Source organism: Rosa rugosa, chromosome 4 (genome assembly GCF_958449725.1).
Source record: "Rosa rugosa chromosome 4, drRosRugo1.1, whole genome shotgun sequence".
Lineage (NCBI taxonomy): Eukaryota > Viridiplantae > Streptophyta > Magnoliopsida > Rosales > Rosaceae > Rosa > Rosa rugosa.
The window spans coordinates 54,827,270-54,854,431 of record NC_084823.1 but is presented as its reverse complement, the minus strand read 5'-3'; the positions used below and the strand labels follow the sequence as shown (position 1 = coordinate 54,854,431).

At 38.9% G+C, this 27,162-nt stretch overlaps 3 protein-coding genes and 1 pseudogene across 11 annotated transcripts; 2 read left to right on the top strand and 2 right to left on the bottom strand.

The window, feature by feature from the left end:
• Positions 1-5: 5 nt before the first annotated feature.
• Positions 6-2,839, bottom strand: LOC133746216 (transcription factor PIF7). 3 transcript variants are annotated; one of them, XM_062174392.1, is made up of 7 exons: positions 2,636-2,839; positions 2,071-2,138; positions 1,417-1,855; positions 1,205-1,306; positions 990-1,055; positions 515-901; positions 6-257 (listed from the first exon to the last, which is right to left on the bottom strand). In XM_062174392.1, the coding sequence occupies exons 2-7, from the start codon at positions 2,088-2,090 to the stop codon at positions 153-155; spliced, it is 1,119 nt and encodes a 372-aa protein (XP_062030376.1). In that variant the 5' UTR covers positions 2,091-2,138; positions 2,636-2,839; the 3' UTR covers positions 6-152. The 3 variants fall into 3 exon arrangements, with proteins under 3 accessions (XP_062030376.1, XP_062030375.1, XP_062030374.1); XM_062174391.1 differs by lacking the exon at positions 2,071-2,138 and having other exon boundaries at positions 7-254; XM_062174390.1 differs by lacking the exon at positions 2,071-2,138 and having other exon boundaries at positions 8-257.
• A 2,093-nt stretch (positions 2,840-4,932) lies between these two features.
• Positions 4,933-7,073, bottom strand: LOC133745690 (remorin 4.2). Of its 5 annotated transcripts, none has more exons than XM_062173803.1 (6): positions 6,635-7,073; positions 6,350-6,556; positions 5,832-6,098; positions 5,525-5,744; positions 5,355-5,436; positions 4,933-5,262 (listed from the first exon to the last, which is right to left on the bottom strand). In XM_062173803.1, the coding sequence occupies exons 3-6, from the start codon at positions 6,046-6,048 to the stop codon at positions 5,065-5,067; spliced, it is 717 nt and encodes a 238-aa protein (XP_062029787.1). In that variant the 5' UTR covers positions 6,049-6,098; positions 6,350-6,556; positions 6,635-7,073; the 3' UTR covers positions 4,933-5,064. The 5 variants fall into 5 exon arrangements, with proteins under 5 accessions (XP_062029787.1, XP_062029786.1, XP_062029785.1 ...); XM_062173802.1 differs by having other exon boundaries at positions 6,350-6,546; XM_062173801.1 differs by having other exon boundaries at positions 6,350-6,527.
• A 1,014-nt stretch (positions 7,074-8,087) lies between these two features.
• Positions 8,088-18,644, top strand: LOC133743615 (uncharacterized). 3 transcript variants are annotated; one of them, XM_062171601.1, is made up of 24 exons: positions 8,088-8,495; positions 8,899-9,258; positions 9,531-9,663; positions 10,453-10,628; positions 10,735-10,808; positions 10,959-10,994; positions 11,080-11,170; positions 11,571-11,630; positions 12,134-12,299; positions 12,631-12,827; positions 13,221-13,322; positions 13,578-13,688; positions 13,796-13,861; positions 13,937-14,035; positions 14,552-14,797; positions 14,926-15,084; positions 15,179-15,322; positions 15,572-15,886; positions 16,055-16,242; positions 16,311-16,413; positions 16,599-16,744; positions 17,016-17,095; positions 17,477-17,640; positions 18,257-18,644. In XM_062171601.1, the coding sequence occupies exons 1-24, from the start codon at positions 8,145-8,147 to the stop codon at positions 18,437-18,439; spliced, it is 3,750 nt and encodes a 1,249-aa protein (XP_062027585.1). In that variant the 5' UTR covers positions 8,088-8,144; the 3' UTR covers positions 18,440-18,644. The 3 variants fall into 3 exon arrangements, with proteins under 3 accessions (XP_062027585.1, XP_062027587.1, XP_062027584.1); XM_062171603.1 differs by having other exon boundaries at positions 15,176-15,322; positions 18,263-18,644; XM_062171600.1 differs by having other exon boundaries at positions 15,176-15,322.
• Positions 18,645-18,768: 124 nt separating this feature from the next.
• LOC133745053 (valine--tRNA ligase, mitochondrial 1-like) lies at positions 18,769-26,947 on the top strand (annotated as a pseudogene).
• Positions 26,948-27,162: the final 215 nt, after the last annotated feature.

Sequence of the window (27,162 nt, the reverse complement as noted above, 5' to 3'; positions counted from 1 at the left end):
AATCCACATTTTGTGAAATATATGCAGATCGAGGAAAGAAAATACAATATGGATTATGGAACACTTATTACTTTATTAGTAATGCCAACAGAGATATTTTTCAAAGTCACAGCTTACACCAACTAGGCCAAGGCAATCACTCGTTCTTCTTCTTAATTGTTCGACTGTGATGGGCTGCTTGCTGCCGTCTGATGATTGACTTGTTGACGGTACAGTGCTGCCATCCTGTTGAACAGGTCCATATTCATTGATTGCTGCTGCAAAATCAACCAAGATTCAAGTAAAAAAAAAAAAAAATCCTGAATTCATAGCACTCATTGGTTTTTGTCATCATCCCCAAGTTTATCAAATTTTGTTTCACTTTAGAATTAGAATTAGAATGTATGAGATAACAATTGGAGCCTTTTATTGTATAATCATCTTTGAAAATTGATCTTGGTAGCACTTTTAGTCTATTTTGGCAGTCAATTCTTTATTTTAGTTGTTCAAAACCATGTTTGATTATTAAACATACTTGTGCTAGGAGGGCACGATATGGATCAGCACTAGTGGCAGGGTCAGGCTTTGGCGGCATCAGTTGGGGCACCATAAAGGGTGGAAGAAATGATGCAGGAGTAGGATGAATGAGCGGCTGCTGTAGAGATTGATGAGGAGCAATTCTTGCCATGTTGCTTACGTCGAGCATTCCCATTCCTAGCGCGCCAGGAACAACAGGAGTCATTCCCATGCGCGCTAGGACTGACATTTGATGAAGATGTTGCTGCTGCTGCTGCATTCCTAAAGGCATCATCATATTCATATGGGGATGCATATTATTCCTCATGCTATTCATCATTTGAACTTGTGCTTGAAGTTGTTCCAAGTATTTTATCACTTCGTCGAGCATTGAAGCTTTGTCAGTCTGTAATATTAAAGCAAGTAGCTAGAATTAAAAGCCACACAATCAAGTCTAAATGGACTTGTGCTAATTCTCAAAATGCATCTCTCACCTTATCGGCATTTGGCACCAACCTCTGTAGAGCTTTCATTTTCTGATTGATCCGATCTCTTCGTTTCTACAACAGAAAGTACCATTTTGATTTGCATCAGTAGGTTAGGCATATATACTTTTTCTTTGAGCAATATAGATATACTTTTTTGTTGGATGCCTAGTTATACTTATATATAGCAGTTGGTATATAATTAAAGTAATTAAGATCCATACCCTCTCTGACTGATTATGGATGGCAGCAACTCGCCGTGATCGTGATCGTGAACGGCTTGATCCATTGCCCTTTGCGGTCTTTCGTCCTTTGTCTTGGTTTTCCTAATAAAAGTGAGATATTAATTATTTAGTGATATTTCGGTGATCAATAAATATGATATATGATATACACTACCACTATTCAAAGTAACACCTAATAAATATGTAGTTACCAATCCCTCCTGACAAGTGGAATCGTCGTCATTGCTTTTGCTCCTAGCCGATTCAAAAGAAACCCATGTGTTTAGAGTTGTATCATTGTCCCTCTGGTACTCGGTCTGTTCTTCATGAACATTGCTAGTAGTACTAGTACTACTAACATTCTTTCCATGATAGTCGGAATCGGATTGGGTACAGTTTCTGATCCAACCGTTTGCCAACGGCTGCTGGCCGGAATCGTCAGTCCATGTTCCACCGGAGGATGCAACCATTGAGCTTAAATTTGTTTTAGGTACTTTGTGGCATGTAGCTTGATGGACTATTGATTCCAGTGTGTCACAAGCCCTATTGCTCCAGGTGGGCTTTTCCAGAGCAGTGGGAGCAATCCCACCAAGCCCATGAATTGCCAAATGACCATTTTCCAACTTTAGCTCTGCAACGTCATAGTTAGACCTGTACTTCCAAATATTTGTCTGAATTATTTCAGATAGCCTAAAGAAATATTAAATGTAAAATCAATGCAATCTTTGTTGGTAATACAGGTATAAAAACAGAATGAATGGAAGGACGAAAACCAAACTTTCATGCTCTTGCATTTTAATTAGAACAATAAAATATATATAGATGCATGGTATAATGAAAAAGGAAACTGTTTGAATAGTGAGTACCAGCAAAGAAGAAAAACCATGTTGAATTACATAAACGAAGTGACGAAAATCGCCATGATCAAGGAAAACTGTTAGAAAGTGTAGCAGATTATGTTAGAATAGCTGTCAATATCTTTAGCATTCATAGCTGTCAATATCTTTAGCATTCATTCTGTATCATTCAACATCAATCACCTAGGCTATATAGTTTTCCTTTTTTATTCCCTAGCTTTGTGGAGACTCTTCAATGTAGTTACTGTATATATTTTCACACTGTTGAATAGAAGATTCATTCCAGCAAACTCTCTTTTCCTTTCATTCTTTTCAAAAACTAGCTAGGAGAACTAGTGATTCTTCTGGTATTCATTTTTCTTTTTTCCAGAAGAATACATGTATGTAGTTTCTTGAAGAACAAGAACAAGAAACAGAAAAGAAATAGCTGAATTAGAAGTAATGAAAACACAAAGCTGGGTCTCTCTCAGATCGATGATCCAAACTCGATATAGTAAATCGAAACTAAGCTGAGAACTCAAGCTGATGATGAAAGGTATACATACATTATATGATGAGTAAATATTGTGCTTACATGGGGACTAGATGAGTGATGTTGGGCTTGTTCTGATGCTGCTGCTGCATATTAAATAGTTGACAGGATCAATAGGATCTATTTCTCTTTTCGACTTCTTCGACTTGTTCTTGTCTCGCTTAGATTATTTCATCACTTGACTATATATATTTTCAGTATATATACAGTACTCACTCATTGACATATAAATTTTCTTGACTCTGAATGAGAGTTTGGGATTGAATTTGGACTCTCTTATAATTAAGTTCTTTGTCTTATGGTCCCTTTTCATTAATTGTTTTGTGTAGTCAGTGTCACAATATATTGCTGTGATGGAGATTTTACACAAAACATGTGGTAGCCAAAACAAGCCAAGCTGGGGGAGAGGGAATAGGATATGCATTGGCTCTATCGAAAACCTTTCCTCTAGCTTTCCCAAGACCTATATATCAATTCAAGGATCTTGATAGTTTCATTTTCTGTAAATTCTCCACATATGTCACACACAAGACACAAAAGTTTTCTTATTAATAAATCGGGTTAGTTGGGAGCTCTTCCGGAATGGTTGGTAGGATATACTTTGGGCTGACCGACACTGTATGATTAATTTGCACTCGCTTCCTAAAAAAGACTAAGAAAAAATGTTTTATATTTTCTGTACTATGAGGCCAATTGCCTTCACACTTCACTTGAAGACAAACTCATGTTTGGTTGCTCTAAATCACATGCATCATTCAAGTTATGAACACATTAACTTTGACAGATGGATAAGTTTTAGTTGGCTTATTGAGTCAATGACTGTATGACACCAACACCCCCCCACCCCCAAAAAATAAAAAATAAATAAAAAAAAAATAAAAACTTGTAGATTATGACTTTCCCCCTATTAGAAGTCCAATCTCATGTACAGATCTTACTGTTCGTTTTGTTCTATTTTGGTATAGAATCAATATATAGCTAGCTCTCTGCGTAAATGATTTTGGTACAAATTAAGAGTTGTCAACTAATCAAACCAGGCATTAGATGAAACATGTTTGGTATAGAATCATTATATAATATATATAGCTAGCTCTGTGCATAAATGATTTTGGTGTGCTTCATTCAAACCAGGCATTAGATGAGGAATCCCCTGCATCAGCATTACACATTTAGAAGAACCCTATCACACCACGTGGTGACGAGCGTGGACCAAAACTAGTATGGTGCTATTGACAACTGAAGTGTCAGCCATAAACATTTTTTCCCATTGGAGCAATGAGATATCCCAACAAATAAATACTGCACCTACAAGTTAATTTCTGGGAGTTCAGATGACTGAAGTTTCATCATTCTTATCATATGAAAGTTCAGATTTATCCGTCACAAATATCTCTTCCTATTTTCCTAATTGTTATATATGCATCATCTTTTCCTCCATAACATTGATAAATTAATCTGATGCATGCTTTCGAAGGAAAATATAAGAATCTTGCATTTGATGCAGTTTTTTTGTAAGCTGATTTCAAGTTAGCTAACAAGCAGTTCTCTTATAGGTTCGATAGACAATGACTTTCATTTCTCTCCATAAATTTCAGTAGTCTCTCACTATCTGCTGCTAGCTGAGTAGCTAGCATCCAACCTACAATATAAGTATATGTCCTAAATGTTAATTTAGTGTTTGCCTAGATGGTTACTGCCTTGACAAAATGGGATCATCTTTTGTCTAATGTCGAACGCGCGCAGGACAGCTGGGGTCACCTTGCTCCATCTCCAGGAACAATTTGATCCCATACTTACTTGTCTTCAAGCTTTTGTTGAAGGAATAAGCTTGTGAAGTTGTGATCGATGGTGATTTTCGTGGGCGTGCACCAACACGTAATGAAAAGGATAAGCAGGTCCACTACAATCCTGCTTAAGCACTACTTATGTGGTCGAGCCCAATTTCCTTCCTTCTAGCTATGATCTGATTTTCACAAACAATATTGCTTCTGGTTGGATATGTTCTCTTTTCCCTGTCATGTATCAGCAATCGATTTTGAGTGTCATTTTTGGCTGATGTATGTGGTGGAGGTAATTTCATCCAGCATATTGGCCAGTTGTTGTGCCCTTTCCCTCAGAATGAGGAAAAAACTTGTTGACATTCCTAATTATCTAAATCAACATCTTGGAACTTATTATATTCCTTTGTTCCTACTGAAGTTGTCCATGTCAATACTTTCATCTCTACACCATTAAACCAAAGCAAACAAGTCTCTATTTACGTGCTAATTCAAGCGTAGCTGCACAAGGGGTTCATATAATGATGTGATAATAGTATTTTTTGTTTAGACTTTAGAGTATGCACAAATGTATAGTTATAATTTGATATGCAGATATATTACATAGTTTTTCTCCTTCGATTACATCATTCACAATTAAAACAAGTTTATCGATATTTACTGTTGTGTACTTGTGTTTCCATCTTCCGACTACTAACAAGTGAAGCAGAAGCATGTAACAGGAACTTTTCCTGTTGCTCTAATCCTTTTCACCTTTTCTTTAACTCTGGACTCTTCATTTCTTCTTTTCTGTTCCACTTGTGCCCTTGCTCCTCCTGCTATGTGGTCAATCCTTTCTTGCTTAACTTGGTAGTGTTGCATATCTCTTGCTCGTCTTTGCTCCATTTCTCTCTGCATTTTAACAGTGCATGATTCAGGTGATCGCTATCATTGATCTTCACAAAGTTAAACTAAAGAACAACAGAATATAGTTAATACAGTACCTTTCTCCTCTCCATCTTTATTTTCACTTGCATCTTCTTATCATTTTCCCAAGCAAGAATTGCAGCTTTCACTTTTTCATACCTACATGTTATAGTTTTGTCATTACAGACTGATCAATTCTATTTCTTTAGACTTTAAAGAAACCTTATGTACAATTATTAGTCCTTACCGGTTCTGAATCTTCTTCATCTGAGCTTTCTCCCAAGCATCTGCTTTGGTTTCCACTGCATTACCATGTCCTCTTGAATTTCCCTTTCGGTTTTGATTTCCGTCTGCAGGAGTTGGAGGCCTTATAGAGTTTCCACGATTTGGATACCTGGATGGAAAAGCTTTCTCTAAGTCCAATGTTTTTTGGTCCTGCCCCATTGGCCTTTTTATTGAAGCTCCGCCTATTAAGTACAACCCTGTTTAATTCTCCAAGACCATTTCACTACAAAAAAGAAAAAAGCACAATGAATATGTGCAGCTAAACTTACTACCATTATTTGCTCCTTTGTTTGATAATCGCCGAGTTGCTGCACTAGAACTCGGCCTCCCATTCATGTGATCCTGCAAAGTATTGGTCCTTGTGATTTTAAGACTTTCCCTCCTCTCTTTTTGATACTGCAATTCAGCTTGTTCCATTGAGTGAATGGCAAATGCAGCTGCTGCAACCGCAGTTGCAAACTCGCTCTCTTGTGGAGCATAATCCATACCAATTTCCCCCGGAAACTGCCTTCTTGACCAGTATTGCCCCTTATTATCTACAAAAAGAAATTAATCACTCGGAGTTTCTTGAGAAGCCATGTGATTATGTTAGTTCTCTTTGTTCCATGCATGGATGAACTACTGAAGAGAAAACTACATTTTATTTTAACTAAGCCACTTTTAAAAATCAGTTATTCATGTACAACAACCTTGAAAGATAAATCATGGACCTAATTATTTTCACAATGTTTTAAATATTTTTCAGATTCAGAAATATAATGAAGTATATATATATGCAGCTTATTACCTAAAAACTCTGCTTGTTGAAATGAAGGCTTCTTTCTTTAATGGGATCTGATCCTTGCTGCTGGTTTATGCTTGATCCTGTGCCAGAAAATCTCACTTCAACAGACTTTTCACTAATTCTTTCCAAGATTTCGCCGTTATTGACAATATGTAGAAGCAGAAGCAGGAACCAACTTTTTCTGGAAAAAACCAAGTATACTAATATATTCTGGAAATTAATGGCATGGCTTTGTTATGTCTAAGCTGCAAAAATTCAACACAGGCGAGGACAGGAAGCTATAAGTACCTTATCTCCTCTGCTTCATTGAAGCATCCACTGTTCTTCACAACCTGATCTGTTGCTGATTCTATGACAGGATATATTTCCTGGTTTTTCAATGTGATCGATGCTGCTTATATCAAATTTGGGTCATGAACAGAAAACTCAGAAGCAAGCAAAGTGAAAATATGCCTTGCAGTTTGGATGCATGCACATCTATGAAGAGCTAGGGAAGCAAAGGATTTTCCCTTCACAGGCACATGCACATAAGTCTGAACTAACAAGTTGTTTCCATTTTTAAGCCCATGCTTGCTTTTTCTCCATTAAAGCCATGTTTGGCACAAAGCCATCTTTCATATACTAGTCAAAGCTTTATGCAGTAGTGTTCTTCAAGTTTTGTAATGGAAATGGAACCATGGATTCTCACCAATCACCATATTCCCACTTTCTGTGCAGCTGTTCTAGTTTTATTCCTTATTCCCTCTGAAGGGAATGGTCTAGTAATATTAATAATGTAATCTTCAATGTCTTGACGACAACATTGGATTCTGATGGCCCACCAGAGCAAGCAAGAGATTATATATATGTTCCAGCTCATCCAAGCCAGATGTTCCAGTTCTGATGATACCATTCCTTCCAAAGTTGGGAACTATATATAGTAGATGTGTGTGGTTGGTTTTGCTTAGTTTTGGACAAGGGCAATAAGGTCATTTAGATTGCCTGATTGTGAAAGTTTGAGAGGCATCTGGCCGGGTTTGCTTGGTTTTGGAGGTTTACACTGTTGAGCTGTGAACTTGTGATGGTCAAGCAGTTGGTGATTCTACAAGATCTTTATCTATTGTTTCACTTTTAACCATGAACAACCTATATTCTTAATAATTCAACCTATATATAAACACAACACTGAAATGATAAGATGTGTGCATGTCTGACTGAAGCTTATTATAATGTACGTAGTACAATCATATTATTCTGTGTGAAGTCGCACTAAACACGTCTCTAAATTCTCGAGTTAGAACAATCCCACATGATAATTAATGGTGCTTATTACTTAGCAAACCATCAAAAGAAGAAAGAAAATTGGTTTTGCAAACCATCATTGATTAGGTCGAACTCATGAAATCCCACTAACAATATGTAGACTCTTAAATTAATTTTGCAATGTACGTGACCGGAAGAGAACGGAAAGATTGTAGAGAAGATCAAAGTGTTGCTCAAAACTTACATTTTCTTTCTGACCAAGAGAACGCAACAAAGTAGCTCATGAGCTTGCTAGATTCATAATGAATATCGTTTTCCATTGGTAAAAAATATAGAAACAAATGTTTGTAACCATTACAATAATTAATAAATGGTTAAACTTTGATCAACCACAAAAAAGAAGAAGAAGAAGAAGAGACTATCACGTGCTTAGGCACGTGACTAGAGTTGAACACAACGGCTCAAATACTCTACAGTTGAGATCTCCAATTGCCCGCGCAATTTAGCCCCTTTTCAAAACACACTCTCTCTCTCTGAAAACCCTAAATCCCCAAAAATGGAAATCACCGAAGAACAACGAAAGCGAGCCGAGGCGAATCGATTGGCAGCCTTAGCAAAACGCAAAGCCCTCGCCGAATCCTCCAATCTTCAACAACAACACGATCCGTGGTCGCTTTTCAAATGCCAAAAGGTCTCTCCGGACCTCAATCCGAGCTCAATTCGCTGCGCCCGCGATCCAAGATCCGAAATTTCACGGGTCAACCCGGTTGTGGAGAACCAGATGTTCCGGGTCAGGCTCGAAATCTGCTCGCCGGACTCGTTCTCAGCCACCCCAGTTGCCGTTCAAGGGTTTAAATTTCCGGGGCGGGAAGAGTGCGTAAGGAGAATGAGTGATTGCTTGGCTGGTGTAAGTGGCTTTCTGGGTTTTGTGAATTTTGATTCTGAAATTGACCTAAATTCTGAGTCTTTACTACTGGCATTGTTGGTTTTAGATTTATAAGTTGCTTTCGTAGTGGTCATCATGAGCTTGATTTTCTTGGAATATTAAAATGTACATGTTCTCTGGAGTTTTTTTTTTTGTTTGGGTGGTGAGAAAATGGTGGAAATGAAGTTACATGAAGGAAATTGCATTCAGTTTTGTAGAATTTTGGTGATTTTGTTGCGAAAAAGGCTTAGTTCTAACTTCTAAGTGAATTTATTTTGACTATTCCCTCTACACGCAATAGATAGACACAGAAAATTGTAGTGACTGTCGTATTAAGTGGTTTGGAGTTTTGTGTTTAAAATTTTGTTTTATGCATTTGTCTTAGGTGATGCCATCCCACTACACGCAAAATCACAGTGGGGGAAAGGCTGGTGTTTATAAGCTGAGTGAGTACAAAGAAGTCTTGAAATGTTTAAGGAGCAACAAGGGCATTGACATTGAAGAGATACCTTGGACTACTTTCCATGTTGTAGACAGACTTTCACAGTCATATATCACAGGGAAGTGGGTACCATGCAGGCCAGAACACTTGTTGGATGATAAGGTTGATGAGTTGATCGGGAAGCTGCCAAAGAGGCTATTGGATTCACTCTTACCTTTCCAGCTTGAGGGTGTTAGATTTGGTTTGCAAAGGGGCGGACGATGTCTTATTGCAGATGAAATGGGCCTCGGAAAGACACTGCAGGTAGTTTTATGTCAAGTAACTTTTCAATTCTTATTGATGGCGCTACGATTTTGACCGATGATATTGTGCCTGTTGGGTGCATTGAGATATTGTAATGTAGTTCTAGGGAGTTAGAGTGCTAGAATACTCCAATAGTCTCTAGCTTTGTTATTATTCACACACACACACACAGACAGAGCTTTATTATACAGTATCTACAAAAATAAAAAAAGTGTATCTCCTGCATTTCAAACGTTCCCCTGCAAGTATAAATTTTAAATTTGTCCTCCCAGGCTATTGCTATTGCATGCTGCTTCATGAGTGAAGGCTCTATACTTGTTGTTTGCCCAGCTATTTTGCGTTATTCATGGGCAGAAGAATTAGAGCGTTGGCTTCCTTTTTGTTTGCCTGCTGACATCCATCTAGGTAATACTTTTCATTAATTTAAATTTGTCTCTTGTTTAAGTTGGATTGAGTAGATGGAAAGGTGGGTAATATAAAAACAGACAACCATTTTTGCGAATAACACTTCAATAATGTGTCATTACCAAAAGTGTGATTTAGTGTCCAGTGTAGAAGATGTAATTACTTGAATTCCATATTGTATAATCTATCATTTTACTATACATAAAATTCGTTTAAAGATAATATTTAAATATAGTTTAAGAGTGGCTAGTCCAAGTAATGGAACATTATTATTAACTGGTTGGAACCAACAATGTTTAAGGTAAAAATGTCATGGTTTAAGGAAGTAGTTTTGTTATGCATCTTTGATGCACGAGCCTACCCCAGGTGTAGTTGTTTTGAACTAATTTTCTTGGTTGAATATGTGACTTACTTTCTAGAAGAGGTAGTGAGCAAATAAGCAAATTGTTGAGAGATATGATACAGAGTGAACTGAACTGTTTATAAAATGGGGCGATATGTGGTGTTGGTTTCAGTTAATATTGTGAGCAAACTTTCACCTCAACATGTGTATTGCTGCACTTTTTTCGGCACTGATGCTTTATAAGTTTATATCTTTTAACAAACCAACCAAAGACCTACTATTTATTGCAAATGAAAAGTTGTATTGGCTGATGCTCTCTGTGCATATAGAAGGATTTGGGTACTCGTTCCAATGTAGAATACTTATTTGTTTTATTGTTTTATATCTCCATATTATAGATTAGTTGTAAAACAGGACTGATTTCTTACATGTCCTTCTGACTTCAGTTTTTGGTCATGAAAACAATCCTGCCAATTTAAAGAAATGGCCTAGAGTTGTGGTTATTTCTTATACAATGCTTCACCATTTGCAAAAGAGCATGCTAGATCGAGAATGGGCTCTCTTGATTGTTGATGAGTCCCACCATGTTCGATGTACGAAGAAAAAATCAGAACCTAGAGAGGTACCTAGATTGTTCTGATTTGTAATTTTCGTAGTAATTACTAATTAAGTATATTAACTGCAGAGAGCCTTTACTATATGGTATTTGTAATAATGTATATCTACAGATAAAAGCTGTTCTTGATGTGGCAAGAAAGGTCAAGCGCATAGTTTTACTATCGGGGACACCTTCTTTGTCAAGGTTGTAGCACAGGCCTTTAAAAGCACTGTAGTACTTGATATTTCTAGAATGCATGTTGTTCTTTACTTGTTTCATGTTGCATCTCTATAGCCTTCTCTTGTTCTTCCCCTTACTAAACCCCTGTTTGTATATCTTCCTAGGTGATTGTAGGCCGTTTGACATTTTTCATCAGATAGATATGTTATGGTAAGTGCCCTTCACACAGTTGAACTCCTGGTTGGCTTGGTTATCTCTAGTTCTATTGATTGACATCTCAGTTGTTTCTTTACAGGCCTGGTTTGCTGGGAAGGGACAAGTTTAAATTTGGAGAAACTTACTGTGATGCCAAATATGTTCGGGGTGTCCAAGGGAAAGTTTTTCAGGTAATATATGGAGTATCCTTCATAATTCTCATAATGATTTCTTGAGAAGTGTCCTTTTTGTGCTGCCTATTAGTTAAGATTTAAGATGATGGTGTTTTGCAATCCCTTGGAAAGAAAGAAAAAAATGCATCCATGTCTTAAATGTGATGCAAGATTCCTGTTTCTTGTTTGATACAGTTGGCCATGGCCCAAATGGTTTTTCTGTTTTGTCCTAAAGAGCCTTGTGCTTGACTATGTCAGATGTTTTAACTTCTTCAGGAAACATATAATAAATCTGTATCTATGCTTTACCTACACATTATAAAACTACTACTAAGATCTTTTATCAACACCAGCTTTATCTAATGACTTATTGTTACAAAGAAAAGTAATGAAATACTCTGTGGGATTGTTGCTGCAGGATTTCTCAAAGGGTACTCGTTTGGAGGAGTTGAACATGTTACTAACGCAAACAGTTATGGTGTGCTCTTGTTCCTTAGATGCGTATGCCACTTTTGTTATTTTTCTGAAGTCATGTCATAGTCCTTCTCTTAATAATTATCTTTAAAAATGAACTGCTGGGTGTTTTCAAGGTCACATTTAAGTGTCAATCCAAAAAGCATAGATATGAATAGATTTGGAAAATAGCACGACTGTGATTATATCAATTTTATGAAAACAAATGTGGAAATTCTATGCTTAATTATCAGAAATTTTTACAATAAGAACTCTTATGCCGGCATACCTTAGAAGAGAATAGGGTTCAGGTTGATGATTATTTTGAGATTATACTTGGATGATATGCTATTTGTAGACTCCAAGTGAAGGTCAGAATAATTTGTTCTTTGGTTCTTTGTTTTGAAGTTCACTTATATGTTCTCATTCTAGGAATTAAAAGTATTCCTGCTGACTTAGTAGTTCGTACTATTTTAATGTTGAAGCTTTTTGTTGAAATCTGATTCTTTATTTGAAACATAATTGTAGATAAGACGTTTGAAGGAACATGTCCTGTCTCAGCTACCACCCAAACGCCGACAGATTATACAAGTTGTACTAAAGAAATCAGATATAGTTTCAGCAAAGGCTGCTATCAGGGTGGGAAAGAGTTGCGATGAAGATGTATCTTCAGAACAATTGGATGAACCGAATGGTAAATTAAAGTATTCTTTTCCTGTGTATATGCAAATACGTTTCAAATGTCAAAGGACTGTTTATTTTCTTGTATTGCCACTTTTTATATTACACAGTGAGTATCAATGCCTCAAAACCTTTGGTTTGTTGATGTACTAAAGAGGTATATGATATACTTAATGTTCTGCAGTAAAACAGTGTATTGATTTTTGTTTTTATTGAATTTTGCATATCTTTGAAAAAAGCATTGATCACTGAATGCTAAGTTTGTTGTTGTATACTCATTTTGCCTCTCTCTCTCTCTCTCTCACTATCTGTCTAATTTTTTGTTTTTTGTTTTTTTTTTCCAGATAGTATGGGTTGCTGCATATCAAAGCAGCTTTCTCACCAAGAATTAGGTATTGCAAAGATAGCTGGGTTTCGTGAATGGCTCTCCATTCATCCAGTCATTGCAGAGGCAGATGGAGTTGCAAACTTGGAGTCGGTTTCCAGTTCTCATAAAATGTTAATATTTGCACATCACCATAAAGTACTTGACGGAGTACAGGTGAAATTCTTCAGACTTGGTGTTTCTTGTTCATTTGAGAAGGGCTTGAATTCACTTTTTTTAAATTAAGACAGTTGTTCAAGTGGAATTATCTTGGGTATACTGCTCCAATGGCTGTTTGTTTTAGTTATTCTCAAGATTATCAGGCGTCTGCTTTTTCTGAAATTGGAAAGAATAATAGGGTTGGTGACTCGGTATAGTAAGGGTTTTACTTATATTTTTGAAGAGTGGATTATGATTGTACTGTTTACCAGCATTCCATTTATATTGTTTGATAACACATAATTTCTCTTTCTTGTTTTTTTAGTTCACATCATAGTTTGTGTGCATGTGTTGAATGTTGATCTTGTCTAATCAATTCCTAAATATAACTCTGGTATTCTAAATTCTCAGGAGTTCATAATCCACAAAGAGATAGATTTTGTCCGAATTGATGGAAACACACTTGCCACAGATAGGCAGTTAGCTGTGCGAAAATTCCAACTATCAACTGAGGTTAGTATCAGCTGTACCATCACAAGAAAGTTACACCCACAGTGGTTTACCCACAGTGGTTTTCTTGATGTGCCTACAAACTTTTAACTAATGCAATGTGTTTTTTCCGACTTATGCATCATGAACTTAATAATATGCTACTGTCTTCACCTGATCATGGAGTTTCCATGTCATTTTCTGGCGGACTCCTGCCTTTTACCCCATTTCTTCAGTGTGTTTTGTCTTAATAATGCATTGAGTGTCTACGTTGTTCAGGTTAAGATTGCAATAGTTGGTATTACAGCGGGAGGTGTTGGTCTTGATTTCTCATCAGCAACACATGTTGTCTTCTTGGAGCTTCCTCAGTCACCATCATTGATGCTTCAGGTTGAAAATAGTGAAGTTGTCTTCTTGTTTTGTGAATTGTCAGGGTTGCTTCTAGGTTATATGTTATTAATCTTTGACGTACTTGGTTCTTCTGAAATTAATTGAAGGCTGAGGATAGAGCTCACAGGCGAGGGCAAACAAATGCAGTCAACATATACTTCTTTTCTGGGAAGGTGCTTCTTTCTTTGTTCATAGTTGTTTAGACATATTTCACATACTTTTAAACTAATGAATCTAGCATATTGCAGGATACCATTGATGAGTCACATTGGCAATACTTGAACAGGAGTTTGCGCCGTGTTTCATCTACAACAAATGGAAAATATGATGCAATACAAGACATAGCGGTACTGTTCGTCTTTGAATGCTCCTTTCAACACTTATTATTGATCTGTAATTAATATATAGTAAGTTTTTAGTACCAAGTTCAATTCAAAACACTACTAGTCCGTATTGTATACCCCTTAGTCTGAAATCCAGTTCTCTCTATGTTCGAAATTGTTAGACACGTGCCAATTTCTTGTGAAGTTGGACAGCTCATTATTTCAGAGGTTGGGATTGTCTATGACTATGACCAACTAATTTTGGACTTTAGAAGTGAGGGTTAGTGGGTGAAAATGCTGGTCTAAAAGGATAAAATAGTTATGTTTAATTGTTTATAGAGTTTATTAGTAGGCTTTCTCTTGGAAGCAGTTACTGAGGAGTCTTTGGGGTTCATAAGGTTAGGAAAGATCAAGTATAACAGGACTTATATGGTAGCTTATTTGGCTTTATTTTTCATAATTATTTTAATGTCTTTGGCAGTGAGGTTTTGGTTTTGTATATTCTCTGTAGAATTCAATATCATATTTTGGGGCCTGCAGGTTGAAGATGTTTCTTTTTTTGAGACATTGGGTGGAGGTGATACATGTGAAGATTATACTTTGCAAAAGTCAGAGGGTAGTGAGTTCTCCGCAGAGCTAATCAATGTTCCTGGTTCTGGCTGCTTAGCTAAGGCTATGAAGCCTTTTGAGTCAAATGATAAGTTAGTGCCAAACATTCCACAGAGATCTGAAAGACATCATGGTACTGATGGCATTTCATCACAAACTGAAAATTCTGTTATTGAGGTGAAATTTATAGATATTTATTTTTACTCCTTTGTGAGATTTAATTTTACTCATTTCTTCCCTTGTAGTTACAACCTACAATAGTCCTTTTGGTTGGATGATCTATACTAATTTTAATGGTGAAACAGGATGATGTGGTCTCTGATTTGGATATGGATAACAGTATCTCTTTAGATGAGAAGTTGGAAACAAATGTTCCTGAGACTAAAATTAGAGAAGGGAGAGTCTATTCTTGTAAGTTAAATAAGAGCGGTGAAGATAGAGATGGACTGAAATCACTGGATAAGGTACATTTGGTTTGTTCTCAACTTTGAAGGAAGATGACTTTTTTTTTTTGGGTCCAATTTTTTATACAATTGAAGCTATCTTATAAATTAGAAGCGGGAAGACGGAATCAAATCTCAGACAAACAAAGGACATGATGGCCAATCTGTTCAGCCGATCAAAGGACATGATGGCGAACCTGTTCAGCCAATTGAAGCTGAAGAAGGTGGCACTAACCAAGTAGATGCTCTTCGATTTGAGGTAAAAATGTGTCCTGGTTATCAGATTCCAATTTTACACTGGTCAAAGGCTGGAAACTAGTACATGTGAAAACATGATGTGTTAGCTTTTCTCTAACATCCAAATATGGTCTCAAACTATTATTAATGCTCAGAATTTTTATAATACTGCATCAATTTTATTGGTTTATTTTAGTTACCTGCAAAGTACATATGGAATAATCAAACAGCGTTGCTATTTTTTAAAAAAATAATTTCTTATGAATTGTAGGTGAGTCAATATACGGGTAGAATCCACTTGTATTCTTGCATCTCAGGAGAGGATTCAAGACCAAGGCCACTTTTTGAGAATTTTAGACCAGAGGAACTTGAGTCATTAAGTTCTTCTGCCGCTGAAAGTATTAAAGGAACAGCTTCAAATTCATTCAAGGATAACCCAGCTTATTTGCATGCACTTCTTGAATTCTATAAAGAATGGAAGAAACTGAGGCCCATTGAACAAAAGAAATTAATTGGAAAGCCTTTGCAACTTCCTTTGACTGTTGAGTTGTGCTTTCTGTGTGAAGGCACTAACCACGACAATACGGTAAATCTGAACTTCCTTTGTCTGATTATCCTTTGTGGGAATAAATTTGCTCATTCTTTGCTCTGGTGAATGTATTTTTAATTCATTTCAGCGTCTGCCTTATAATTTCTAGAGTTGCAGCAGTTTGTGGTCAGATGGACATAATAATCATTTTCATGTCTATGACAGGGACTGCTGAAGGGCCGAAGCAAGCGCCGCGCTACACCTTTTGATGAGATTAGCAAACCCTTACCATCAAATGCTGTGTGGAAAAAGGTCCACCTACGTAGTGGCTATGGAAAAAAGGAGAAGCAATACACTCAGGGTTACACTTTGACTGATGAACCTCTCTGTAAACTCTGCCAAACACCATGCGAGTAAGTCCTGTTTAAATCATCTGTTAATAGTGCTGTTTGTGTGGGACAATCACATTACTTGGTTTCAGGAGCCCCAATGCCAAGGAACCTGAATATTTTGAAGACCTGTTCTGTAATCTTGACTGTTATGGAGAGTACCGTATCCGAACTAGTAACAGATCTATTCGTCACGTAAGGACATGAACTATGTTTTTTGAAAGAATCAAGTTCAGATATGCTTTTCTCAGTTGTAGTTTGATTTTATCCATGTGATACTTATAATTGAAAATTTTTGGTGTTTTCTGGATATTTATCTTTTCTTTTTGTGATTTACTTGGTGCATTTTTTTTCATAACTTAACATATTCATATTCTCAGGAACTTTTTCAACTAGAACGCGGTGTCTGTGCAAATTGTCAGTTGGACTGTCATAAACTTGTGGAGCACATAAGACCTTTATCTGATGTAAAGCGGAGGCAGTACATTGAAAAGTTTGCACCAAGAGTGGCAAGGCTGAAGAAGTTGTAAGTCAAATTGTTGATGACTATCTTTGTATTTTAGTTGATGCAGAGGGTTACAAACTTTTTTACATTGTTGTGTGTTCCCATGCATCTCTGAATATGCTAGACTTGATTAGAATAGTAAAACAGTGCAACCTGCAGTGAGATTGCAGATAATTGTCATGAAACTAGTTAAACATATGTATCTCTGTTTGATGCATCTACCAATTGTCTTACACTTTTCGAATATAAACAATACCCGTTAGGCCAAATACTTACATTTGACATCCTGCAGGCTTGAGAGGCTTGTTAAGGATCCAACAGAGGGAAATGCATGGCATGCAGATCACCTTGTTCCTGTCTATCTTGGTGGAGGTATGTGCCTAAACAAATTTTCATGAATATGTTCTGAACTTCTGATATCTGGAAATATACCTTGTAAGCAAATAATCTGCCAAACTTTATTATGATATAGACCGAGCAGAACATAATACCATTGATATCATTTAGTCAGATTATGTAGCCTGATACCATTTTATAACGATTGTGTCCTTGAACTGATGACATGACTCTGTATCAGCCCTTGCTATGCGAAAAAAAAAAAAACATTAATATAATTATAGTTATAAAACAATACTTCAGCATCTCTTGTTCATATTCTTCTGTGATTTTGGAGGATGCTTAATCTTCTACGTTTTGCATGCTTCGAACTTAAGCTCTGGTTTTCTAATTTGATAATATTCAAACGTTTTGTAGGTGAATGCAGGCTAGAGAACATGAGGACTCTGTGTGTGGCCTGTCATTCTGATGTTACTAGAGCACAATGTGCTGAACGGCGGTCAACAAGGAGCAAGGCTAAGAAACAACTGAAAGCAATCATGAGTAACCTGAAAAACAAAGGCACAGAGATTAACCCGAAGGTATGTTCTGAAAGTAGCAGTCTCTTTTCTGTTTCCAGAAACTGTCTTATCACTTGCTTTTTGATATGAGGCCTGCCACGGCCAGATGCAAGTGTCCAGTTTAAGCTGTCCCTGCATGAACACACAGTAGGGCCGTGCATAATTGCTGAGATAGCTCAGTTAGAAGTTCTCCTGTGGTATTTGGTTTTAACACTGTTAATGTCCTTTTAAGTAATGACCGGCTGTGTAGTAGGTATACTGTCAATTGCTTTTTGTACCTTAAGCATTTATTAGTCCAGTTTGACCTGGTCAGACTTGTCCTGTGAATCACGAAAAATGGATTTTTTAATTTCTCAATTAGAGTCTTGAAACTTCCATAGCATAGAAGATTCAGATTTCCTATTTTTAAGAAGGAAACATTTCCCTAACTAGTAATCCCTAATTGGGGTCAGTCTATTTCATCTAGGACTATGTCCTTAGGTTTGATTCTTCATTAGGTTGGTGAAATATAAGAATATTGCAACCTCCTTTCCTTTTTTAGTTCAGCTTCGAAGGCCTAGGGATTAAAACCTTGGTCTGAAGATGCAATTATGTTTATGTGTTGATTGCACTTTGATGTCACATAACCTGATTTTAGGACCAGGGGGATCCGGAGGCAGAGGAGAATTTGAGTGATGACGAACTTTTAGTCAAGGTTCCTGGGAGCGCCTACTCATTAGCAAATCATGTGGATGCTACAACGACGAATGAAGACTTGGAAGAGCCCTCCAATAGTGAGAAGATTCCCACAGTAGAAAAATTCACATATACGCCTATCTAGAGCATGCGTCTGTTTGTTGTAACCTTGGTGTTCAGCACACATTTTTTGGGATTGCAACTCTTCAGAGTGTAGAAAACTAGAAACTATATATCATCTATTCCAAGATCATAATAGATTTCGACGAAAAAATAAAAAAATAAATAAAAGATTAATGATCTTCTGATGTAGTTTTAGTACCCCTGTGTATTCAGCTGTATAGCAAACAACAAGTCCAATTCATTAAGAGGAATATCAATTTTTTTTTTTTTACCAAGAGAAGGAATATCAATTCATATGGGACTAGAAGCCCAAAGCTTCTTCTATTTCATTAGGTTTAGAAGTCCAAAGGGAGACAAAGTTATCCGAAATCTATTAGAAAAAGGCCCAGTCGGCTAGTCCTAATTGTATTGGAGAATTAGAGAAAGAACTGAAGAAGCGAAAGGAAAACGAACAAGCTGTGGTATAAAAACCACAGCAGTATGGAAAACGAGCGACTATATAAACCTTGACCAAGCTGTGGTATCAACAAACCAACACAGCAGTATGGAAAACGATGAGAGAAAGAAGAGAAAGGAAGAAAAGGCATTAGAGAAAGAACTGAAGAAGCAAAAGGCAATAGCCAAAGAAGCTGCCAGGAGGCTACAAGCAGTCTTTTCTTCTTCTACTGACACTGGAAAGAAGGAGAAGATCGAAGAATTTAAACAAGCGTTTGAACGACGAGGATGATGATCTTGACAAGAATGCAGAGGATCCAGAGACTCTATTCGGCAAAAAGAAACTGATGAGTGCTCAAATGGCAAAAGTGTACCGTTCAAGTGCTGTAGAGAAGTCATGGGGTCCATGGTGGACCACTTCACATGGGCCATGCTCTCACTGTTTTCATTCAGGACCCTTTCATCCGCTGGCGCCGAATGTCAGGCGACAACACCTTGTTTTTGCCAGGGATGGACCATGGTGGGATAGCAACTCAGGTTGTTGTGGAGAAGAAGCTCATGTCCGAAACGGGGAAAACAAGGCATGATCTTGGTAGAGAAGAGTTCCTGAAACAAGTATGGAAGTGGAAAGAGGACCATGAGGGCACCATTTTGCAGCAGCTGGGAGCTTCTCTCGACTTTTCGAGACAGTGCTTTACAATGGATGAGAAGTGCTCAAAGGCTGTGGTAGAGGCTTCACAAAAAAGGACTTCTCTACAGGGATAATAGAATAGTGAACTGGGATTGCTCATTGCGTACAGCGATTTCGGATATTGAGGTGGATTCTGTGGATATAAAAGGAAGGGAGTTGCTGGATGTTCCTGGCTATGACAACAAGATTGAGTTCGGGCTGTTGACTACTTTCGCATACCCTCTAGAGTTTGGTGGTGAGATACTTGTGGCCCACTACTAGAGTGGAAACAATGCTTGGTGATACCGGCATTGCTGTGCATCCTGATGACAAAAGATATGAGCATCTTCATGGAAAACATGCCATTCATCCATTTAATGGAAGGAGGATTCCTATAGTGTGTGATGCAGATCAGCTAGTTGATCCGGAGTTTGGGACTGGTGCAGTGAAGATCACCCCGGCGCATGACCCTAATGACTTTGAAGTAGGCAAGCGTCATGGTCTTGAGTTCATCAACATCCTTCACTGACGATGGGAAAATAAACCAGAATGGTGGAGAAAGATTTGCAGGGATGCCGCGTTATGAAGCAAGAGAGGCAGTGACTGAAGCACTGAAGGAGAAGGGGCTGTATAGGAAAAGTGAGCTTAATGAGATGAAGATCAAAGTTTGCTCTAGAAGCAAAGATGTTGTGGAGCCTATGATGAAGCCTCAGTGGTATGTTAAGTGTTCTGGAATGGGGCATGAAGCCCTTCTCGCGGTGGAAGATGATGAAAGTAATAGAAAGAAGCTTGAGATCATACCTAAAGACTATACTGATCACTGGAAGAGATGGCTTGAGAACATTCATGATTGGTGCGTTTCGAGGCAGATTTGGTGGGGTCACCGCATTCCGGCATGGTATGCTGTTTTCGAGGGTGATAAGCCGGAGGAGTTTGGACTTTGGATTGCTTGAAGACAGATGGGTGGTTGCTAGAAGCTTGGAAGAGGCGAAAGCATTGGCTGCTGAAAAATTTGGAGAAGGAAATAAGTATGATTTAAATGAGAATACTAGAGATCCTGATGTGCTTGACACATGGTTTTCTTCTGCTCTCTTCCCATTTTCTGCATTGGGGTGGCCGGATGATACAGAAGATCTCAGGGCTTTCTATCCGAATTCACTTCTTGAAACAGGACATGACATTCTCTTTTTCTGGGTGGCGCGCATGGTAATGCTCGGAATTACTTTGGGTCCTGAAGCTGAGGGTGCAGGAGGTAATGTGCCTTTTCCAAAGGTGTACTTGCACCCGATGATTCGTGATGCGCAAGGGCGTAAAATGTCAAAGTCTTTGGGGAATGTGGTTGATCCAGTTGATGTGATAAACGGTATTAGTCTTGAAGGTCTACATGAGAAGCTTTCAAAGGGAAACTTGGACAAGAAGGAAATAGAGGTTGCGAAAGAGGGGCAAAAGAAGTCCTTTCCTAATGGTATTGAAGAATGTGGTGCAGATGCTCTTCGTTTTGCTCTCATTACCTGTTGGATTGACAAAGGTGGCCTACATCCCTAAATGCTGGAGTAAAGTGACCGACATTCCTGGAATCCTGGCTTAAATCATGCCGGTATATTAGAAATATTCTGTTGTAATAATAGTGCTCTTGTAATAGGACTTGTGTATATATATGCTCTGTTTATGGAGAAGAATAATGATAATAGAAAGTCACCTTCTATCTGATATGGTATCAGAGCAGAGATCAATCTGTTCCTCTGTGTTTTTTCTTTTGTATTTTGGGTTCTTTTGATTAATACAGATCGGGTTCCTTTGAGTACCTGGTTTTTCTCAAGAAGAGCACAAAGCCCTCACTGGACACACCGACGTCGGCCACCACTTCGTCCTCCTTTCTGGCTTTCTGGCACTGGTTCCTTTCTGGCTCTGCAGCTCCATTCCTTGGTGGAGACCGCGGGCTCGTATTCCAGCAGCCACACCACAGCTCCACTCCGAGCACCGACCACCAGCTCCAGTCTCCGAGCACCGAGCATCGACCAGCCCACTGCCAGCTCTACGCCTGCAAACACCTCAGTCATCACAGCAGCGCACCATCCCCACTCCGGCAAGGTGCGCCACCCCATCCTCGATCTAAGCAAAGCTGCCCGAATCTGACCGAAGCAAACAGATCCGATCGAAGATCAGAGTAACCCAGCGAAGCCGCCACTGGGTATTCACCGTCAAAAGACCGCCGATCCCGCCACCCCAGATCTAAACAACCGCCAAAGAGTCCACGCTCCGCTCCGCCCGAGGCTACCTGCCCTCCGTTCGACCTCAGGACCATTGACTACGCGCTAGCCAACTGCGCCACCACCCCTTTGAAGACGTCGAAGCCAACGAACCAGGTGCCGGTGAGGGACTGGCGGGAGGAGGACAGTCAGGAGACGTTGAGGTTGGTGATGGTGAACGAGTCGACGATCTTGGGGAGGACGACGAGCCACTGAGCCAGTCGACTCGGACGTTTTTTTTGGGTTTGGGTTTAAAAGCCTGAAAGAGTGAGAAGAAGATGTGTTTTTTGTAAAGGAAAATTGGAGACTCGGACGTTTTTTGTGGGATTCTGGAATTGAGAAAATTGGAGAAGTCAAGCAGTGAACAAACTCAGAGTCTCATACTATACTTTGAGTTCAGGGAATCAAGGCCTCCGAAAAGTTTGAGAATTTAGATTCTCACCAATTTATTTATTCAAAAAAAAAAAAAAACAAAAAAAAAAATTTGCAAATGGCTTGTAACTATTGCAAGGAAGTTGGTCATTTCAAGAATCAATGTTCTAAGTTGCAAAGATTTCATTCCAACAATTCTGGTTGGAGTGGAGGGAGCAATACTGGAGGGAGTAGAAGTCAGAGAGGCAAAGTTGCAATCCAACAAGTACCAGAACCTGATTTTTACAGTGTTGAAGGGCAAGACCTCTCTAAGGATAATGTTTTCTTGACTAAGAAAACTCGAGGTAAAATTGGTATTGCTTTACATGTTTCTGACTTTACTGGTAGTGATACATGGATAATTGATTCTGGTGCGACTGATCATATGACCTATGACAAGTCTTTCTTTGTGTCTATGTCATCTCCTTCTATATCTCATGTCTCTAATGCAAATGGTGCGTCTTTTCCGGTCCTAGGTATTGGGTCTATTCAGGTTACACCGTCCATTGTTTTGCATGATGTCCTTTATGTACCCTCGTTGTCTCATCATCTTTTATCTGTATCTCAACTGAATTCACAGAATAAGTGCTCTGTAACCTTTTATCCAATGTATGTTGTTTTTCAAAATCTGTGCAATCGGGTGATTATTGGCAAGGGAGACCTGAGGGGGAGACTGTTTCACTTGGATTACATGTACGCAGGACAAACACAAGTACCAGAACAGCCTTTGGCCCTGACATTGAGTTCTGATCGATTGAGTGAGGTATGGTTGTGGCACAGACGTTTGGGTCATCCATCTTTTGGAGTTATGAAAAAGTCTATGCCTTCGTTATTTTTGGGAATAAGTGATTCTAGCTTGCATTGTGAAACTTGTGCTTTGGCTAAGAGTCATAGGTCTAGTTATCCTTCGAGCTTTCATTCTAGTATCATGCCTTTTGAGTTAATTCATTCAGACTTGTGGGGTCCTTCAAAACATTCTACCCTTTCTGGAATGCGATATTTTGTGTTATTTGTCGATGACTTTACCCGACTATCCTGGGTTGTCTTACTTAAGTCCAAAGATTCTGTTTTCTCTGCCTTTACAGCATTTCATAGTCTTATTCGTACTCAATATGATGCTAATGTTAAGGTCTTTCGTTCCGATAATGGAGGTGAGTTTGTTAATCATTCTTTTCATGAATATTTCCAACACCATGGCATAATCCATCAAACTTCTTCCCCACAGACACCTGAACAAAATGGGGTGTCTGAACGGAAAAATCGCCACCTTCTGGATATGGCTCGGTCCCTTTTGCTTAGTGCTAACATGCCTAAGTACCTTTGGGGAGAGGCTGTTTTGTGTGCTTCTCATCTTATCAATCGCCTTCCATCTGCTCCTCTTCAAGGTCGTGTCCCACTTGAGGTATTGTCTGACTACGTTTCTATCCCATCATCTAATACTCTTCCTGCTCGTGTCTTTGGTTGTGTTGCCTATGTTCATCTGTATAAGAATCAAAGGTCAAAATTGGATGCTAGAGCCCTTAAGTGTGTCTTTGTTGGTTATAGCTCTCATCAGAAAGGTTACAAATGTTATCATCCTCAATCCCAGAAATTTTATGTCACCATGGATGTTACTTTCAGTGAAGATGCTTGTTATTTCTTGCCTCCTGTGACTCCTCCTCAGGGGGAGAGGTCTTATTATTATGAAGATTTGTTCAATGGGCAAGATGAGAGTCTGGCATCTGAATCCTCAAGGTTGGAGTGTTTAGGAACAGAGCTGGAAAAGGAGGATAGAAGCTTTACCGACGCATCGTCCGAGTTGGAAACGGAAAACAGGGGTTCGGCAGGAAAAGAAACCCCGGGCAATGTGTTACCGACTGGTCAATTGGATCAGTCTGACCGGTCGGTCGAGGAGGCCGTTTCAGACCCTATTTTAGATGAGGTTCTGCAGTCTTCTGATGATGTTTTGAACAATTCTTCTGTCTCTCCCTCTCCTTCAGCGGTCTCACCTGCTCAATCATCACCCGAGGTATGTCCTAATCCTTCCTTGTCTAATAGTCCTTCTGTGTCTGGTAGTGTTCCCACCAAAACCTTGCCCAGTCGTTCAACCCGTGGTCAGCCTCCGAAACACTATGAACCTGTTCTAAGTGCTAAAACTAAATACCCTATTGCTAATTATGTGTCGACCCATAGGTTATCTAAACCGTATGTAGCCTTTGTGAATCAATTATCTTCTGTGTCTCTTCCTAGTAAAGTGCAGGATGCCATGAAGGATGAGAAGTGGATGAAAGCAATGACAGTCGAGATGGATGCTCTTGAGAAGAATCGTACGTGGGAGTTAGTGTCATTACCACCAGGAAAGAAGACAGTTGGTTGTAGGTGGGTGTACACAGTGAAACATAATTTAGATGGATCGGTGGATAGGTACAAGGCAAGATTAGTGGCTAAAGGCTATACTCAGAAGTATGGAGTGGATTACGATGAGACATTTGCACCAGTGGCCAAAATTAACACAATTCGGGTACTTCTTTCATTAGCTGCTAACCTTGATTGGCCTTTGCAACAGTTTGATGTTAAGAATGCATTCTTGCATGGTGACCTGCATGAAGAGGTTTATATGGATTTGCCTCCTGGATATGGTACTTCCACTGGAGAGCAGATGGTGTGCAAATTGAAGAAGTCGCTTTATGGCTTGAAGCAGTCTCCCAGAGCTTGGTTTGGCCGGTTCACCAAATTCATGAAGAAAATTGGATACCGACAGAGCAATTCAGATCACACCTTATTTCTTAAACATCGGTGTGGTAAGGTGACTGCCTTGATTATTTATGTTGATGACATGGTTGTGACAGGTGACGATATTGAGGAGATTCAAAGGTTACAAGGTCAGTTATCCTCTGAATTTGAGATGAAAGATTTGGGTAATTTGAAATATTTCTTGGGAATTGAAGTTGCTTGTGGAAAGGATTGTATTGTGTTGAGTCAGAGGAAGTATGTCCTAGACTTGTTGGCAGAAACAGGTATGCTGGATTGTAAACCTGTTGATACTCCTATCGAGCAAAATCATCGGTTAGCAGAGTACGTGGACCAAGTACCTACAAATAAAGGGAGATACCAGAGGTTAGTTGGACGGTTGATTTATTTGTCCCACACTAGACCAGATTTAGCCTATGCAGTTAGTGTGGTGAGTCAGTTTATGCACAATCCCAGTGAGGTCCATATGGATGCTGTATTTCGTATTCTACAGTATTTAAAGTCTGCTCCAGGGAAAGGATTAATTTTTTTTCAAAACACAGCCACTTAGATGTTTCTGGATACACAGATGCAGACTGGGCAGGTAATATTACAGATCGCCGGTCTACTTCGGGATACTTCACGTTTGTGGGTGGTAACTTGGTTACTTGGAAGAGCAAGAAACAAAAGGTGGTGGCTCGCTCCAGTGCAGAAGCAGAGTACAGAGGAATGGCCCGAGGACTTTGCGAGATGTTGTGGTTGAGAAATTTGTTGAGAGATTTGGGGTTCAGGCAGGAAAAGGCCATGTCACTTTATTGTGATAATAAGGCTGCAATTGAAATTGCTCACAATCCTGTTCAGCATGATCGCACGAAACATGTGGAGGTAGATCGACACTTCATTAAAGAGAAGTTGGATGGGCAGATCATTTTGTTTCCCTTCGTTCCTACTGATGAACAGTTGGCGGATATTCTTACAAAGGCCCTCTCGAGAAAAGTTTTTTATGACTCACTTGACAAGTTGGGCATCCGTGATCTGTATGCACCAACTTGAGGGGGAGTGTTGGATTGACAAAGGTGGCCTACATCCCTAAATGCTGGAGTAAAGTGACCAACATCCCTGGAATCCTGGCTTAAATCATGCCGGTATATTAGAAATATTCTGTTGTAATAATAGTGCTCTTGTAATAGGACTTGTGTATATATATGCTCTGTTTATGGAGAAGAATAATGATAATAGAAAGTCACCTTCTATCTGATATTACCTACACCCATCAGGCTGAGAATATAAATCTAGACATCAACAGGGTGGTGGGTTATCGTCACTGGTGCAACAAACTGTGGAATGCAGTAAGGTTTGCTATGCTCAAACTCGGGGATGGTTATGTTCCACCTCCGAGTGAAATTAATCTGAATGAGCTTCCATTCATTTGCCAGTGGATCCTCTCAGTACTAAACAAAGCAATTGACAAAACTGTTTCGTCAATGGAGTCCTATAAGCTGTCAGATGCAGCCAAGGCTGTGTATGGTTGGTGGCAGAATCAGTTGTGTGATATTTTCATCGAAGCCATCAAGCCATACTTTGCTGGAATGCTGGTAATGATCCAAAGTTTGCAGCAGAAAGGGAGTTTGCGAAACACACTCTTTGGCTATGTCTTGACACTGGATTAAGGCTGCTTCATCCTTTTATGCCCTTCATCACAGAAGAATTGTGGCAGCGTCTTCATCTTGCATCATCACCATCATCGATTATGATATGTGACTATCCATGCATGATAGAGTGCTGGAAGAATGAAGAAGTGGAGACTCGGATGGATAATGTTATTATTTCGGTTGTGAATTCTATACGCTCACTTGCAAAAGAAGGTCGACGAGCAGCATTTGTGCTTAGTGGGATAAGAGAAGAGAGGGAGTTGATATGCAGCCAGTGTGCAATCATTGAAAAGTTAGCGAATGTGTCACAGTTGGCGATAATCCATGAAGAGGGTGCTGCTCCAACTGGATGTGCAGAGTCAAAAGTGAATGACAATCTTCCTGTTTATCTGAAGATACAGTGATATGAGAATTCATTTGTTTTAGTTTAGTTTTGCTATATATGAATGGTATCCTGTTTAGGTTTGATATCAAGTAATCTGTAATATATCATTGATATCTCTGATCAACCATTGCCGGCTTTACTAAGTTTATGTTTGAGTATTCTCGACCGAATGAACACTCGTGTTTGGTAATGGCGTAGAGACTACAGAATGTAAAATTAATACTCAAAACTAAT